This window comes from Erinaceus europaeus, chromosome 10, assembly GCF_950295315.1.
Source record: "Erinaceus europaeus chromosome 10, mEriEur2.1, whole genome shotgun sequence".
In the NCBI taxonomy this organism is placed as follows: Eukaryota; Metazoa; Chordata; class Mammalia; order Eulipotyphla; family Erinaceidae; genus Erinaceus; species Erinaceus europaeus.
This window is the reverse complement of record NC_080171.1, coordinates 13756623-13773098: the sequence shown is the minus strand read 5'-3', so window position 1 is coordinate 13773098 and position 16476 is coordinate 13756623. Positions and strand designations below refer to the sequence as shown.

The window sequence follows — 16476 nt, the reverse complement described above, 5'->3', positions numbered from 1 at the left end:
TCAGGCCGAAGTTGAAAAACAAGATTAGAAAAGAAAACACAAAAAAAAAAAAAAAAGAAAAAAAGAAAAAAAAAAAAAAAAAGAAAACACAAGTCGAACCTGAAATGGAATTGGAGTATTACACCAAAGTAAAAGACTCTGGGGTGGGTGGGTGGGTGGGTGGGGAGAATACAGGTCCATGAAAAATGATGAATGAAATAGTGGGGGTTGTATTGCTAAATGGGAATCTGGGGAATGTTATGCATGTAAAAAAAAAAAAAGAAGTAGAAACGCAAAGCAGAAATTGACTGAGTTTGGAGTATGGCACCAAAGTAAGAAAGCAGAAGTATACTAGAGTTTGCAGTGAGTACCTTCCTAATACTTCCTCTCCACTTTTCCAAGCTTTGGGTCCATGATTGCTCAACAATTTGTTTGGCTTTGTATGTTAACTCTCTTTTCAGTCACCAGGTTCCAGGTGTCATCAGGATGCTGGCCAGACTTCCCTGGATTGAAGACACCACCAATGTGTCCTGGAGCTCAGCTTCCCCAGAGACCCATCCTACTAGGGAAAGAGAGAGGCAGACTGGGAGTATGGACCGACCAGTCAACGCCCATGTTCAGCGAGGAAGCAATTACAGAAGCCAGACCTTCTACCTTCTGCAACCCTCAATGACCCTGGGTCCATGCTCCCAGAGGGATAGAGAATGGGAAAGCTATCGGGGGAGGGGGTGGGATATGGAGATTGGGCGGTGGGAATTGTGTGGAGTTGTACCCCTCCTACCCTATGGTTTTGTTAATTAATCCTTTCTTAAATAAAAAAAAAAAATAAATAAAAAAAAAAAAAAAAAAAAAAAGAAAAAATCATGTTGAGTGAAATAAGTCAGAAACTGAAGGATGAATATGGGATGATCTCACTCTCAGGCCGAAGTTGAAAAACAAGATTAGAAAAGAAAACACAAGTAGAACCTGAAATGGAATTGGCGTATTGCACCAAAGTAAAAGACTCTGGGGTGGGTGGGTGGGGAGAATACAGGTCCAAGATGGATGACAGAGGACCTAGTGGAGGTTGTATTGTTAAATGGGAAACTGGGGGATGTTATGTATGTACAAACTATTGTACTTACTATTGAATGTAAAACATTAATTCCCCAGTAAAAAATTAAATTAAATTAAATTAAAAAAAATGAGTCAGTAGTTAGAAAGCATTAGAGAATGTCGAACACAACAGCAAGTGCTGAGACTGTGAGCCTGGGAACGAGTCTTCGACTGTATCAGCAGTGTTGTGGGGGGCCAAGTGTACCCACCGTCCTCTGTGACAACTGTCCTCTTCTGTCAGCTCTGAGTACCAATCTCCCTTTCCTCAGAATGCCTAAGCATAGTGCTTAGACAGCTACCCAAGCTAGATTTTCCAGTGACCTGGTTAGAACCGAAGGCACTTTTGAGGCTCCTGCATTGTAGGACATTAGCCCATGTAAAAATCCCATTTTATGTCAAACAGCTCTTGGGGATTGGCAGTTTCATAGAGGCCAAATCAGCTAATGCAGTGTGAACCTGTTGAAAGCATGAGGGGGATCTGGCTGTGCAGTGCCTTCACCCTCCTGCAGTCCACCAGCCACACCCCACACAGCATGACTTCAAGAGGACAGCATGAAGATCCAGGATGCTGAACCCTCAGGAGCCAAGGAACATATCCAGGTTTGAACCTTCTCTCTGGAAAATTAGCTTCTCATTGTCACTTTGGTAATATCTAGACTCAAAGAATCTGAAGAACTGGAAGATGGATGGACCGCCTCAAACCCACTCAGCTCCTCTCCTTTCCAAGACAACTGGGGGAGATGCCCGTGGTTGCTTAGCAACGGCCACCCTCTAGTTTCCCTCCAACACCCCCTGAGAAATGAATGAGCAGGGAATCTCCCAGGTGAGCGCTGGGTCTGAAGGGCTGGCCAGACATTTGCCTAGGAGCTGAGGGCAGGGCACACCTGTCTCTGGGCCTGTCCCCAAACCTGTCAGCTTCAAGACACTTTCTTTCAGAGCCTCAGTTTCCCAAATGTACAGTGACATCAGGCTATGGGACACGTGACGTCCTACCGTCCAGCTTTCTGACTGCCTAATGGCCAACCGCTGGCCATGCATTCACTGCTCTGGAGGGAGGGGACTTTCTGAACTTTGTGGAAATCTTCCCAACTGCAGCTCTCATAAGAAGACAGATTCTTGTGGTCTGGGCAGACTTCCTGAGGCAGTTACGCCTGGGGAAGCCCGAGATGGGCAAAGCAGCAAAGCACATTCCTGTCGGTGTGGGGCAGAGCCTGGTAGGAGCGTAGAGGCAAAGGCAAAGGTGCAGAGGTAGAACTAAATGACAGTTTTCTCATTTCTTTGAAAAGAGCAAGATGTGGGGATAGGGAGTTGAGGGGCAGACTAAAGACTTGAATGCGAAAGCCAAGTGCTTCTCCTCTCTCCACAGTGCTTGGGAACCTGTCCATACTTCCAGGAGGTTAGGCAGCTTGGTTTTAGGGAGGTCGCCCCGGCTATATAAATCCTGAAGCACAGAATGGGAGTGGGTTCAGACCAAGACATGTTGACGGTCCTTGCAGCTTCCCTGCAGAAAGGTGACATGGATAAACTCAAGTCGAATGGAGAGGAGGCAGCAGGGGGGCCTGAGCGGTGACACCCACATAGTGTGAAGGGCAAGGATGCCATTCGGTTCCAGCCCCAGGCTCCCCACTTGCAGGAGGGTCGCTTCACCCGCGGTGAAGCAGGTCTGCAGGTGTCTATCGTTCTCTCTCTCCCCACTTCTCTCAACTTCTCTGTCCTATCCAACAACAGCAACAACAAAAATGGGAAAAAAGGTGGCCGGCAGGAGCAGTGGATTCGTAGTGCAGGCACCAAGCCCCAGCGATAACCCTGGAGGGAGAGAGGGGGGAAGAGAGAGAGTGAGAGAGAGGGAGAGGGAGAACAGGCCCGAGAGACATTAGGGTCTGGGCTGGGTGCCTCTCTCTCATTCACCTATTACGTGTCTACCATGGGCCAGGAGGGATACCCATGGGCATCGTAGAAGCAGTGCCCGGGAAGCGGGTTCTGAAGTGGAGGGGAGTATCTGGATGTGGTCACGATGCTCATGGACTAAAAGCAATGCAGTGCAAAGGCCCCGGTGGTGGTGGTGGTGGTGTCTGAAACCGGCTTAAGAGAACGCACAGCAGTGGGGTGGGGTGGGGCAGGGGTTAGAGCAGGGCGGGCGGTGGCTACTAGGGCAGCCTGCAGATGGCGATGGCCCCTTCCCAGAGGCGCAGGGCCGGGTACAGCGGCTCCTGGAAGGCGGCCCGGAAGGTGTGCAGATGGCGCATGCCGTCCGTCACGTCGTAGAAGGCCAGGACTCCGGCCTCGTAATCCAGGAAGACGCCGAGCCGGTCGGGGTCCGAGCGGGGCTGCAGGCGGCTGCGCTGACAGTCATGGAAGGCCCAGTACTCGAACTCGAAGCGCTTGAGGCACCACGACTGGCGGTTGCAACCCAGGCGGGCGGCGGCCGCGGAGCCGTGGCGCTGCATGGAGGGGTAGGCCGCGCCCACCCACCAGCCGGCGCCCGCCTCCTGCACGTCCACCTCCCAGTAGTGGCGGCCCGCGGCGAAGCAGTCCCGGCTCAGCACCTGCAACAGCGCGTTGAAGCGCAGCGCTGGCGCGGGGCCCAGGCGGCACAGCAGCCTGCACTGCACCCGCAGCAGATCCTCCGAAGTGCGCAGGCGCGAGTGCATCGTGTCCGGGTCCAGGGTGGGCGTGCGCGCGTCTGCAGGGGCGGGGACAACGGGGGGCGTTAGTGGGCGTGGCCAACGCGCAGCCACGCCCCGACAGACCGCTCCGCCCCCACCTCTGGCTGCTTTCCCGCAGGCCCCAGGTGTGCACAGCAGAACCGCCATTACCGGCCTGGTGGTAGTGCAAAGACCGGCGTACCCATCACGGTCCGAGCCCCCGGCTCCCAACAAGGGCAACAAAAACGGGAAAAAAAGACCTCCAGGAGCAGTGGATTCGTAGTGCTGGCACCGAGCCCCAGCAATAAGCATGGAGGCAAAGAAAGACCATTATCTGGCACTGCTATGTACAAATAATGTCAAAGGACATACTTATGGTGATGTTGTGTATTATACAGCAACTCCTAACAAAGGGATATTTCAAAGTTAACCGAACTGACAAATAACGTGATTACAGCAATGACTGTCTATTGTCTTCTTAACCCTAAGACAGCAGGAACCTCCTGCTTCCTGTATAGAGCCTATATCTCCCCCAGTCCTGGAACCTCTAGGGTGGCACTCACTTTCCTGCATGCTTCTCTCAATGCATACCAAATGGTATTGCATCCGCCAATCCCAACCTAATCAACACAAGGAGTACCACCTCAGCATGCTTCACTACAGACTGTGTCCAGAGACTTCAGGTGTGGAATGTCAATCCTTCACCCCTCATTATTCGAGTGAGACCTTTCCTTTCAGGGTATTCTCTAATTCCATTCCAGGAGGTTCACTTCCTAAAAAAGTCCCAAAACCTACATACAGACCAGGTCCTGTAAGCTAGAGCATATGTTCACATGTATCCATAAATTAGCGCAAAATATATACCTGAAAGCAAAAGTACACAATAGTCTGTAGTGAGTCAGTAAAAAGTTCATAATGAAATAGTATCCACTTAGACTTAGATACCCTCCTCATCTACTTCCTATTACAGTTCTCTCACTCACTCCAAAGCTAACCTCATCAAAGCAAGGACTGCAAAAGCTGAATAAGGGCAAGAGACTGGCATACTTTAACGATGACTCTATAGTCACTGTCAGGCCACCCCATCAGCTGGGGCCCTATTCAGGGAGTCCTGAGATTCCCAAATAGACATGATGGGCCTAGACTGCAAATAAATCCCTCTCTCCATTGTTACCAATCATCTCTATCAGGAACAATAAAATAGACCCCTTTGTGGGCCCCCCATAGGACCTTGCCCTCAACTTGGATCAACAACAGTAGGAAACGTTCCATCCTCCCTTCAGAGGACGGACAACATACTCTATGCTACACCTGAGGAAGATGGGTCCTGAAACTGAGGCAGCTTGGAATGTTCTTACTCATGACCACAGAAAGTGAGCTCAGATCTAGAGGGATGCAGAGGTTACATAGGCTCCTAAACTGAATATGGGCCCCAGATCACATCAAATTGATGGGGTTTATAGTCAACAATATTTATACCCCTTTCCCATATTAGGGAGCTACTCTCTTCCCTGATCCAGCTTTCTGGTCCTTTTTCTAGCCATGACATCACCTCCCCAGACAATAATTTGGATCCACCTGCATATCAGATTTCAGGCTCAGGGAAAAGAAAAAGAAAAAATAACTAGTATAGCCACAGGCCCTTTGGAGTATAACTAAAATATGCCTACTAGCTATCTAAAAAGCAGAGACACCCCCCCCCACCCCAACACTTCATCTGCACTATTCCAGTCTTTAGGTTCATAATTGGTCAACAATTTGTTTGGCTTGTGTATGTTATCTCTCTTTTCAGCCACCAGGTTCCAGATGCTAGCATGATGCCGATCAGACTTCCCTAGGCAGACAACCCCACCAATGTGTCCTGGAGCTCCACTTCCCCAGAGGCCCACCCCACTAGAGAAAGAGAGAGACAGGCTGGGAGTATGGATCGACCTGTCAATTCCCATGTTCAGTGGGAAAGCAACTTGTTGGTATGTTTCATATTGGTTTGCTCCCCTTCCCCCCCCCCCACCTCTGAGAGATTTGGTTTGGCTCTTGCTAGTTTCGCTCCCTGCTTTCTCCCCGCCCCCTATGTTAAGGACGTCCAGAGTCCCAGCAGTAGCAGCTGAGGGAGAATGATGGAGAAGCACGTGGTGTGGTGATTTGCCTGCTCGTGAATAAAGATTAAACTGCAGCTTCTCAGCCCAGCCGTGTGTCCCCGAGTCTCTGTCTCTGTCTACCGCCGCGCCGCTAGCCCGGCCTGCTGGAGCCCCGAACCTTAATGACAAATGGCGCCCACGTGGACCTGACCTGCGCATCTCTCAGATAAGTGAAGACAATCTGGCTACCTATGTACTATGGCCTTCTCTTCTGCTTGTGAAGAGATCTCCAAAGGCCTCTGCCCTTTCTTCACAAGACTGTTTCACTGTTTCTGGAACATTTATCTCTGGACCACTCTGTGGTTTCCGCCCAATGCCAGCCCGCAGGAGCCCAACGCCAGCCTGCAGGAGCCGGCTTTCCGCTGCGTGGAGCAGGGCATTGGGCGCCGGCTTCCTCCACTGCTCGGCCGACATGGCAGGGCCATGGGGCAGGGCCACGGCGGCCTATCCTGGCCACTCCGGGGCACCTCGGCCTGCGCCTTCTGCACGGCGGGCCCACCCGCCCTCCTGCTATGAAGTCTGGGCAGATCCCGGACACCCCAGAGACCGTGGGCTCCCTTCCGAAACTGGGCCCCCTGGCCGAGATCCTCAGCTCGGGTATGAAGGCAGACCAGCTAGAATACGCAGAGATTCGTGCAGAGATCACAACCTACAATTCCTAGAAGTGGATCTGTGTGGGAGGCCCCACCTCCAGATGGTGACCCCCCAACAACAACTAAGACAGTACAGATCTAAATTTTAAAATGACATGTCTTCGTAACAAAGGTTTTTCTCCTTGTGTATTAATGACCATGTTTATGTGTGTTTAAAGTTTGGTAAACAGTAACTTTAAGGTTAAAAGTGTAACTTTAAGGCTAAATTCTTACCAGGCAAAGTTAAATGAAAAAGGTTTTCAACATAATTCTCATAAAGATAAAATTAACTTACATTTAAAGTCTGAGGTAAAAATTAGTTAAAAATCAATATATTTTAACTAAGTTGGTAAAAAAAAAACAAAAAACCTGTGCACACCTAGGCTGTGTCTCCATCTTGAATGGGTGTAACAAAAGGTTAAAAAGATATTGTTGATATGTAAAACTCTCAAATTCCTTCTCAATTAGAAACGTTAGATTGCGCTATGGTTATGCTAATAATTCTCATGCCTGAGGCTATTTTCTTTCTATGGTTCATGTTTGCCTTTCCACATTTTATTGTTTGAACTTTAAATAGCCTTGGAATCATGCCGGAAGAGACTTCCAATTGTGATAGAGTTATCAATTGTGGTAAACTTCTAACCTGCTACAAGTTTTGTTTCATAAGTAAGTGAATTGCAGCTGTCAAGTTCTCTACAGAAAAGCAGAATTCCGATGGCTGACATTCCCCATCGAGACAGACGTACAACAATTCACCCCTTGGCAATTCTTCGGTGGACATCTGCTTTGGACTGGCACTTCTATCGGACTCACTGGTACACCTCGGACACTTTGCACAAAACTAGCAGCTTCCCCTTATGCTGCTGGGTTTCTCAAAGACTGACTGCAGCCAGCTGCCTTGGGACTCTAGGCCTCACCCTCCCCCCATGCTAGAAAATGCCCATCGAGGCAAGTACGCCCCCCAGAGGCAGGAAATTTTTTTTTTAAGCTGATAAACTTTTGCTCACAGAGGCAAAAAATGGCCCCCTCAGGCCTTCCCTTGGCAGCACACTGGTTCTTGTTACTCGCTTATATGTTTCTCCATGTTTGTGCCAGTTTCCTTTTTGAAAATGCCTGTGCGATATAGGTTTCTGTTCACCCCACACCCCTGACACTGTGGTCATTTAGTTAAAAACAGAAGGGGAAATTGTTGTTATGCTTCATATTGGTTTGCTCCCCTTCCCCCCCGACCTCTGAGGTTTGGCCCTTGCTAGTTTCGTGTCCAGCTTTCTCCCCGGCCCCTATGCTAAGGACGTCCAGAGTCCCAGCAGCAGCCGTGGAGGGAGAATGATGGGTAAGCACATGGTGTGGTGATTTGCCTGTTCGTGAATAAAGATTAAACTGCAGCTTCTCAGCCCAGTCGTGTGTCCCTGAGTCTCTGTCTCTGTCTACCGCCGCGACGCTAGCCGGGCCTGCTGGAGCCCCAAACATTAATGACAGCAATTACAGAAGCCAGACCTCCCACCTTCTACACCCCACAATGACCTTGGATCTATACTCCCAGAGGATTCAATAATAGGAAAGCTATCAGGGGAGGGGATGGTACATGGAGTTCTGGGGGTGGGAACTGTGTGGGGTTGTACCTGTCTTATCCTATGGTTTTGTCAGTGTTCCCTTTTTATAAATTAAAAAAAAAAAAAAAGAAAAGAAAGGCCATTATCAGGGATGGGTGGTGGCACACCTGGTTGAGTGCACATGTTACAATGCACAAAGACCCAGGTTCGAACCCCCGGCCCACATCTGCAGGAGGGAAGCTTTGCAAGTGGTGAAGCAGGTCTGCAGGTGTCTCTCTCTCCCTCTGCCTTTCAATTTCCAGCTGTCTCTATCCAATAAAGATAATAGTAATAAAAATACCATTACCCCATGAAGCAGGCCTGCTGGTGTCTTTTCTTCTCTCTATCACCCTATCTGCTCAATTTCTCTGTCATATCTAATTTTAAAAAAAGAGAAAAACTATTACTTCCTCAAAAAAAAAAAGGAAGAAAAACCATTAGCCATTCAATAAAATCATAAAAAAAAAAAAAAGAGAATAGGAGAGTTTTTCCCTCAGAGACATTTAAGACTACACTTCCAGTCCTGAAGCAGCAAAGGAGAGAACATCTTACTGTGCATGCACAAGCTGAAGTCATCATATTGTTTGGGTTTTGTACCTTGGAATTTGTAACCAGTTTCATAAATTGTATTAAAAGCTAATCCTGGAGGTCCGGGAGGTGGCACAATGGATAAAGCACTAGACACTCAAGCATGAGGTCTCGAGTTCAATCCCCAGCAGCACATGTACCAGAGTGATGTCTGGTTCTTTCCTCCTATCTTTCTCATTAATAAATACATTAAAATATTTTAAAAACTAATCCTGTCACTTGGGTGTCTGTCTACACTCTACCTGGTATTCTGTTTAGGATTTCCTGACATTTGTGAACAGTTTTGATGTTCACAGGTTTTTAAAAAACTTATTAGTGATTTCATAATGATTAACAAGATTCTAAGATAAGTAGTCCAGGAGGTGGCACAGTGGATAAGGCATTGACTCTCAAGCAGGAGGTTCTGAGTTCAATCTCCAGCAGCACATGTACCAAAGTGATGTCTGGTTCTTTCTCTTGCCTATCATTTCTCATGAATAAATAAATAAAATCTTAAAAAAAAAAGATTCTAAGATAACAGGGGCACAAGTCCATACACTTTCCCACTACTAGAGTTCCATATTCTATCCCCTCCCTTGGAATCTTCCGTATTCTTCTTCTTCTTCTTTTTTTTTGCCTCCAGGGTTATCTATCACTCAGCACCAGGAATCCACTCTCCTGGAGGCTGTTTTTCCCATTTTGTTGCCTTTGCTATTGTTGTTATAGCTGTTGTTGTTGGACAGGACAGAGAGAAATCGAGAGAGAGGAGGGTAAGACAGAGGGAGGGGAGAGACACAGCTACAGACCTGCTTCACCACTTGCGAAATGACCTCTCTGCAAGTGGGGAACTGGGGGCTCGAGCCAGGAGTAGGTCCCTGCGCTTTGCTCCATGTACGTTTAACCTGCTGCGCTACTGCCCAGCCCCCAACTTCCCTATTCTTTACTTCTCTGGGAGTATAGAACAAAGCTCTTTTTTGCCTCCAGGGTTGTTGCTGGGACTTGGTGCCTGCACTAAGAATCCACTGCTCCTGGAGGCCATTTTTTTCTTTTGTTGTCCTTGTTTATCGTTGTTGTTGTTGTTATTGCTGTTGTTGTTTGATAGTACAGAGAGAAATGGAGAGAGGAGGGGATGACAGAGAGGGGGAGAGGAAGATAGACACCTGCAGACCTGCTTCACCGATTGTGAAGCGATCCACCCTGTAGATGGGGGGAGCCGGGAGCTCAAACCCAGATCCTTACACCGTGCTTGCGCTAGACGCCCTGTGCTTAACCCACTGGCTACTGCCCAGCCCCAACCAAAACCCTTTATTTATGTATTTTCTTCAAGTTTGTGAGATACTTACTACCTTCATCCAGCTTCCTAGCCGTGTTCTCAACTCTGACACCATCATCCTAGACAACATTTTTTAGTTCATATTTGATAGTTAGCTATCAGGCTCCAGCAAAAATTACCAGAATCATGGGCCCCCTAGAAACATGCCTAAAATAGACTTTCTAGCTTCTACCCACCCTAAAATCCCTATTCCCATCTGTTCTCTTCCTACTTTTTGGTTCCTGCTCATTAAACAATTTTTTTTTTTGCCTCAGGGTTATCTCTGGGGCTCAGTGCCTGCACTATGAATCCACTGCTCCTGTGGTCATTTTTCCATTTTTGTTGTTGCTGTTGTTGGATAGAACAGAGAGAAACTTAGAGAGGAGAGGAAGAGAGAGAGGGAGAGAAAGACACCTACTTCACCACTTGTGAAGAGCTCCCCCACCCCCGTGCAGATGGGGATGGGGAGCCGGGGCTTGAACTGGGATCCTTGAGCTGGTCTTTGCATTTTGTACTACATGTGCTTATGCCGGTACGCTACCTGCGGCCCCTTCATTAAACATTTTGTCCTGTTTTATGTCTTACTGCATTTCAGCACCAAGTTGCAGATGCTATTCTGATTCCATCCTGAACTTCCTGGGCAGATGATCTCATCAATGTGTCCTGGAACTGAATTCACGTCTCCAGAGCCTTACCCCACTAAGGAAAATTAGAAACAGGCTGGGGGTAAGGATCCATCTGCCAGTACCCATGTCCTGCAGGGAAGCAATTACAGAAGCCAGACCTTCCTCCTTCTGCACCCCATAAAGAATTTTGGTCCCTACTCCCAGAGAGCTAAATGTTAGGGGAAGATGACCAGAGGGTTTTGAACTCCAATGCCGTCAGGATCCAGAGAGAGAAAGAAAAAGAGGGGAAATGAAAAGAAAGAAAGAAGAAAGAAAAGATATTGAGAAGTAGTAGTGTGACTTAGAAAGGAAGAGAAGCGAGGACTGCACATACCACCGTGTGCAAAGATATTGGTTCGAACCCCTACTCCCCACTTGCAGGGAGGACGCTTCATGAGAGTGGTGAAGCAGGTCTGCAGGTGTCTTTCTCTCTCCCTCTTTATCTCCCTTTCCTTCTTAATTTCTCTGTACTGTTAAATAAAAACAAAGTAAGAAAAAAGGAAAATTGGCCACCAGGAGCAGTGGATTTGTAGTGCTGGCACTGAGCCCCAGGGATAACCCCAGAGGCAAAAAAAAAAAAAGCAGGATCATAGGAAAAAAAAGTAAATATATATGAATATAGATAGTTATAGAGATAATAGTCAACCCTATCTGTGATCTTGGGAGAAGTAATGCAGTTTCCCATGGACGGAAGAGGGACACTGAATTTGGGAAAGGTGTACAATTATACTCCTGTTATCTTATAATTTTGTAAATCAATATTAAACCTCTAATAAAAATTAAACAAAAAAATAAAATACATACTCCTTAACCTAGTATTTAAAATTTTTAAAAAATATTTATTTATTCCCTTTTGTTGCCCTTGCTGTTCTTTTTATTATTGTAGTTATTATTGATGTCATCATTGTTGGATAGGACAGAGAGAAATGGAGAGATGAGAGGAAGACAGAGAGGGGGAGAGAAAGTAGAAACCTGCAGACCTGTTTCATCACCTGTGAAGTGACTCCCCTGCAGGTGGGGAGCCGGGGGCTCGAACCGGGATCCTTAGTCTGGTCCTTGTGCTTTGCTCCACGTGCGCTTAACCTGCTGCACTACCGCCCGACTCCCCTTAGACCTGTTCTTTACAAAATGATCTTTGGGTTGAATTCATCATGCTGCTATTTATTAGCTCTCAATAATGCTAATAAATAAATAAATAGGTAATGTCTCTACTTGACTGTAAAGAAATGGGGTGCTTGGGTGGCGGGGTACCTGGTTACATGCAAATATTACCAAGCTCTATGACTGGGGTTTGAGTCCCTTATCTCCACCTGCAGGGGTCCCATTTCACAGTGTAGCAGTTCTGCAGGTGTCTTTCAATTTCTCTGTCCTACCTACTAAAAATTAGAAAGGAAAAAAAGGCAACAAGTGGCTGCTGGAAGCAGTAGATTTGTAAGGCCAGCACCAAGCTCCAGCAATAACCCTGGTGGCAAAACAAAAACAAAACAAACAAACACAAAATCCACTTCTTGGGGAGTCCTGCTGTAGCACAGCAGGTTAAGCACAGGCGGTGCAAAGCACAAGAACCTGCGTGAGGATCCCAGTTTGAGCCCCCGGCTTCCCACCTGCAGGGGAGTCGCTTCACAGGCGGTGAAGCAGGTCTACAGGTGTCTGTCTTTCTCTCCCCCTCTCTGTCTTCCCCTCCTCTCTCCATTTCTCTCTGTCCTATCCAACAACGACGACATCAATAACAACAACAATGATAACTACAACAATAAAACAACAAGGGCAAAAAAAAAAGAATAAATAAATAAATATTTAAAAAATCTACTTCTTGATTTAAAGGAAGCTATAAAATGTGTTTAAAAACAATTCGAAAAAAGTAGTTTAAAAAGGGGGGGCGCCAGGTGGTGGCGCACCTGGTTGAGCACACTTATTACAGTGTGCAAGGACTCAGGTTCAAGCCCCCGGTCCCCACCTGCAGGAGGAAAACTTCACAAGTGGAGAAGCAGGGCTGCAGGTGTCTCTCTGTCTTTCCCTCTATCTCCCTCTTCCCTCTCGAGTCTGGCTGTCTCTATCCTATAAATAAAGATAATAAAAAATAGTTTTAAAAAATTCAAGGGGAGGGCACACTCAGTTAAGCACACATCACCATGTGCAAGGGCCTGGGTTTGAGCTCCACCTCCCCCCTTCTCTGCTTCCCAGCTCCCCACCTGCAGGGGGTCCACTTCAGGAGCGGTGAAGCAAGTCTGCAGGTGTCTGTCTTTCTCTTCCCTCTCTCTCTCCCCCTTCCCTTGTCCTATCTAATAGAAAACAAAAACACCAATTCAGGGCCGCGGGATAACTAACTCAGTAGGGTGTATGCTTTGTCCTGCACACAGACAAGGTTCAAACCCAGATACCACATGAAAGGTACCACAACACTAGGAGAAGCTCTGGTGCTGTGCTCTTTCTCTTACTCTATTTCTGAAGTTCAAAGAATGAAGATTTCAGCCTGGGAAAATGGTGAAATGTACATTCACAAGGCCTTGGCACTGCAATATATACATATACACATACACATACACACACACACATATATATATATATATATATATATATATCTCCAGGAGATGACTCACTGGTAAAGCACATGCCTTCCATGTGTGACATCCTATGTTCCACCCTCAACACCTCGCAGAAACATGGTGGACAACACCACAGGAACTCCAAGGATGGCAGAGCAGTGCCACTGGTCTCTCCTCTAAGTATATAGCGTTATATTAATTCAGGGAGGTCACTTAGTAGTGTCATGCATGCTCTTGGGGAATTCCCTGGCAACACATGAACAAAACCACTCCACTGCATTCCTTTGATTAGTATGTTTCATATTTCAACTAAACTTTCAAAAAAATGTGTGTGGGGGCTGGGTGGTAGCGCAGCAGGTTAAGCGCACATAGTGCAGAAGTGCAAGGACCCATGCAAGGATCGTGGTTCCAGCCCCGGGCTCCCCACCTGCAGGAGGGTCACTTCACAGGCGGTGAAGCAGGTCTGCAGCTGTCTATCTTTCTCTCCCCCTCTCTGTCTTCCCCATCTCTTTCAATTTCCCTTTGTCCCATCCAACAACAACAGCAATAACAACAATAACAATGACACAAGAACAATAACAGCAAGGGTAATAAAATGGGAAAATGGCCTCCGGGAGCAGTGGATTCATGGTGCAGGCACCAAGCCCCAGCGATAACCCTGGAGGCAAAAAAATATGTGTGTGTGTGTGTGTTGCGGGGGGATGAGGGTAGACAGCATAATGGTTATTCAAAGAGACTCTCATGCTTGAGGCTCTAAAGTCCTAGGTTCAATCCCCTGTGCCACCATAAACCAGAGCTGAGCAGTGCTTTGGTTAAAAAAAAAAAATAAGAGGGAGTGGGGCAGTAGGGCAGCCGGTTAAGCGCACGTGGCGCAAAGCGCAAGGACCCGCCTAAGGATTCCGGTTCGAGCCCCCGGCTCCCCACCTGCAGGGGAGTCGCTTTACAGGCGGTGAAGCAGGTCTGCAGGTGTCTGTCTTTCTCTCCTCCTCTCTGTCTCCCCCTCCTCTCTCCATTTCTTCCTGTCCTAACATCAACAACAATAACTACAACAATAAAAGAAGGGCAACAAAAGGGAATAAATATTTGAAAAAAGAAAAAATAGTGTCACACATACATGAGGCACTTAACCCCATGAGCCATCACCCAGCCCCCTACATATATATATATTTTGCCTCCAGGGTTATTGCTGGGGCTCAGTGCCTGCACCATGAATCCACTGCTCCTGGAGGCCATTTTCCCCCTTTTGTTGCCCTTGTTTTAGCCTTGTTGTGGTTATTATTGTTATTGCTGATGTTGTTCGTTGTTGGACAGGACAGAGAGAAATGGAGAGAGGAGGGGAAGACAGAGTGGGGAGAGAAAGACACTACCTTGAAGCGACTCCCCTGCAGGTGGGGAGCTTGGGGCTCAAACCAGGATCCATTTCACCGGTCCTTGAGCTTTGCGCTGCCTGCGCTTAACCCGCTGCGCTACTGCCCGACCCCTCATGCATAATTTTTAAGGGAGAAGAAGTGTTTAGTGTATTATTGATAGTAGGTGAAGGCACATTGCAATACAGTATGGCATCATACATGCTATGTTATAATATGTGCGCGCACACACGCACACACACACGTATATGTATATAGAGATGCCAAAGAAAACTAAAAGGGCAGATAATAACAGCTACTGTGAGGGTCATTTTGTAAAAATCTGACTTTTCCTTGTTTTCTAATTTTCTATAATGGACACGATTGTTTCTATAGTTAGAAAGTAATGTTTTTGGTTTTTTAATATTTATCTATTTTTAATTTTTAAATTATCTTTATTTATTGGATAGAGATAGCCAAGCATTGAGAGGAATGGGGAGCTAGGTGGGGACCGGGGGCTTGAAACCAGGTACTTACCTGCTCATTATTAATATGTGCGCTCAGCCGGGTGAGCCATCACCTGGCCCATTTATTTATTTATTATTTTTCTTTCTACTGCCACCAGGGCTATTGCTGGGGCTCGGTACCAGCACTATGAATCCATCAATCCAAGCAGTCATTCCCCCCCTTTCCTTTCTGTTATACTTGAGAGGATAGAGAGAAGTTGAGACGGAAGACAGAGAGTGGGAAAGAAAGATAGACACCTGCAGACCTGCTTGTGAAGCAGAACCCATGCAGGTGGGAAGCAGGGATTCAAACCCAGATCCTTGAACTTGTTTTTTTTTTTTTAATTTCTTTATTGGGGAATTAATGTTTTACATTTGAACTTGTTAATGTATGTGCTTAACCAGGTACGCTACTGTCTGGCCCCCTAACATTTTTTAAAAAGCAAATTGAATCTCTTAGGAGAAATGTAGAAGAGGCTGAGGAGACAGCATAACAGTGATGCAGAAATACTTTCATGCCTGAGGCTCTGAAGTCCCAGGTTCAATCCCAAGTACCTGCCGTAAGCCAGAGCTGAGCTTACACGAGCCCTCCCGCTTCCCAGCCACCTCCTCTGCCCTCTCCCACTCCCTAGGTTCTTACACTTTAATAAGAGCGATCGGTCTGGTGAGTGTCTTGTCTTCAACAAGGAAACCGGCTTGGTGCCAGTGAAGTCCAAGGGCTGGTCTTTCATGTCTGAAACAAGTCATGAGAAGTGAGCCCGGGGCTCAGGCGATCAGCAAACATGATAAAATGGACTGGAAATAGTACAAAACTGTACGTTTCCAGAATCTCTCTCCAAGAATCACACGCAAATTTAAGTAGGAAACAGCGAATGACAGTGTCAGGAAGTCTCAAAGGACAAACCGTTTCTAGGTGTTACTGATTTGGTAAAAGCAAGCCAGTGTGAGTGAGCTCCCAAGCCCTGCCACATAGGCTCCGGGACAATTCTGAGCGTCTGTCGTGTATCCCATCCTCAGGTCAATGAGGCGAGACGGGGGCTGGCTGACATGGGCCTTCACCCAAAGAAGTGTGTTCCAGGCACAGGGAAGAGAGGTGGAAGGGTCCTGGAACTTGGGAAGGGCCAGAGGGAGGTTGCACCGAGGAAGAAACACTTAGCAGTTCACAGAGGATGGAGGAAGAGCTGGGCCCATCAGTGAGGTGGCTGGAGCCGGCGGAGCAAAGGACCAGTGTGTGTGAAGCCCTGGGTTCAGTCCTCAGTACTGGATGTGCCAGAGAAGTGTGGTGCTAGTCCCCACCCCAATCTGTTTTTCTTTTAATATTTTAAAATTTATTTATTTATTAACTTATCATTGGATAGAGGCAGAGAAAAAGAGAAGGAGGGAGATAGAGAGAGAGATACACCTGTAGCACTGCTTCACCACTCGTGAAGCTTCCCCCCTGTAGGTGGGGACT

At 47.2% G+C, this 16476-nt stretch overlaps 1 protein-coding gene across 1 annotated transcript in view; it reads right to left on the bottom strand.

The window, feature by feature from the left end:
• Nucleotides 1–2047: 2047 nt before the first annotated feature.
• Nucleotides 2048–16476, bottom strand: part of TRIM14 (tripartite motif containing 14) — a 41156-nt gene continuing 26727 nt past the window's right edge. Inside the window, exons 5-6 of the mRNA XM_060199116.1 lie at nt 15664–15756; nt 2048–3757 (exon numbers count right to left, since the gene is read on the bottom strand). Coding sequence (XP_060055099.1) covers nt 3222–3757; nt 15664–15756 — 629 coding nt within the window. The 3' untranslated portion in view covers nt 2048–3221. The remainder of the gene's footprint in view (nt 3758–15663; nt 15757–16476) is intronic.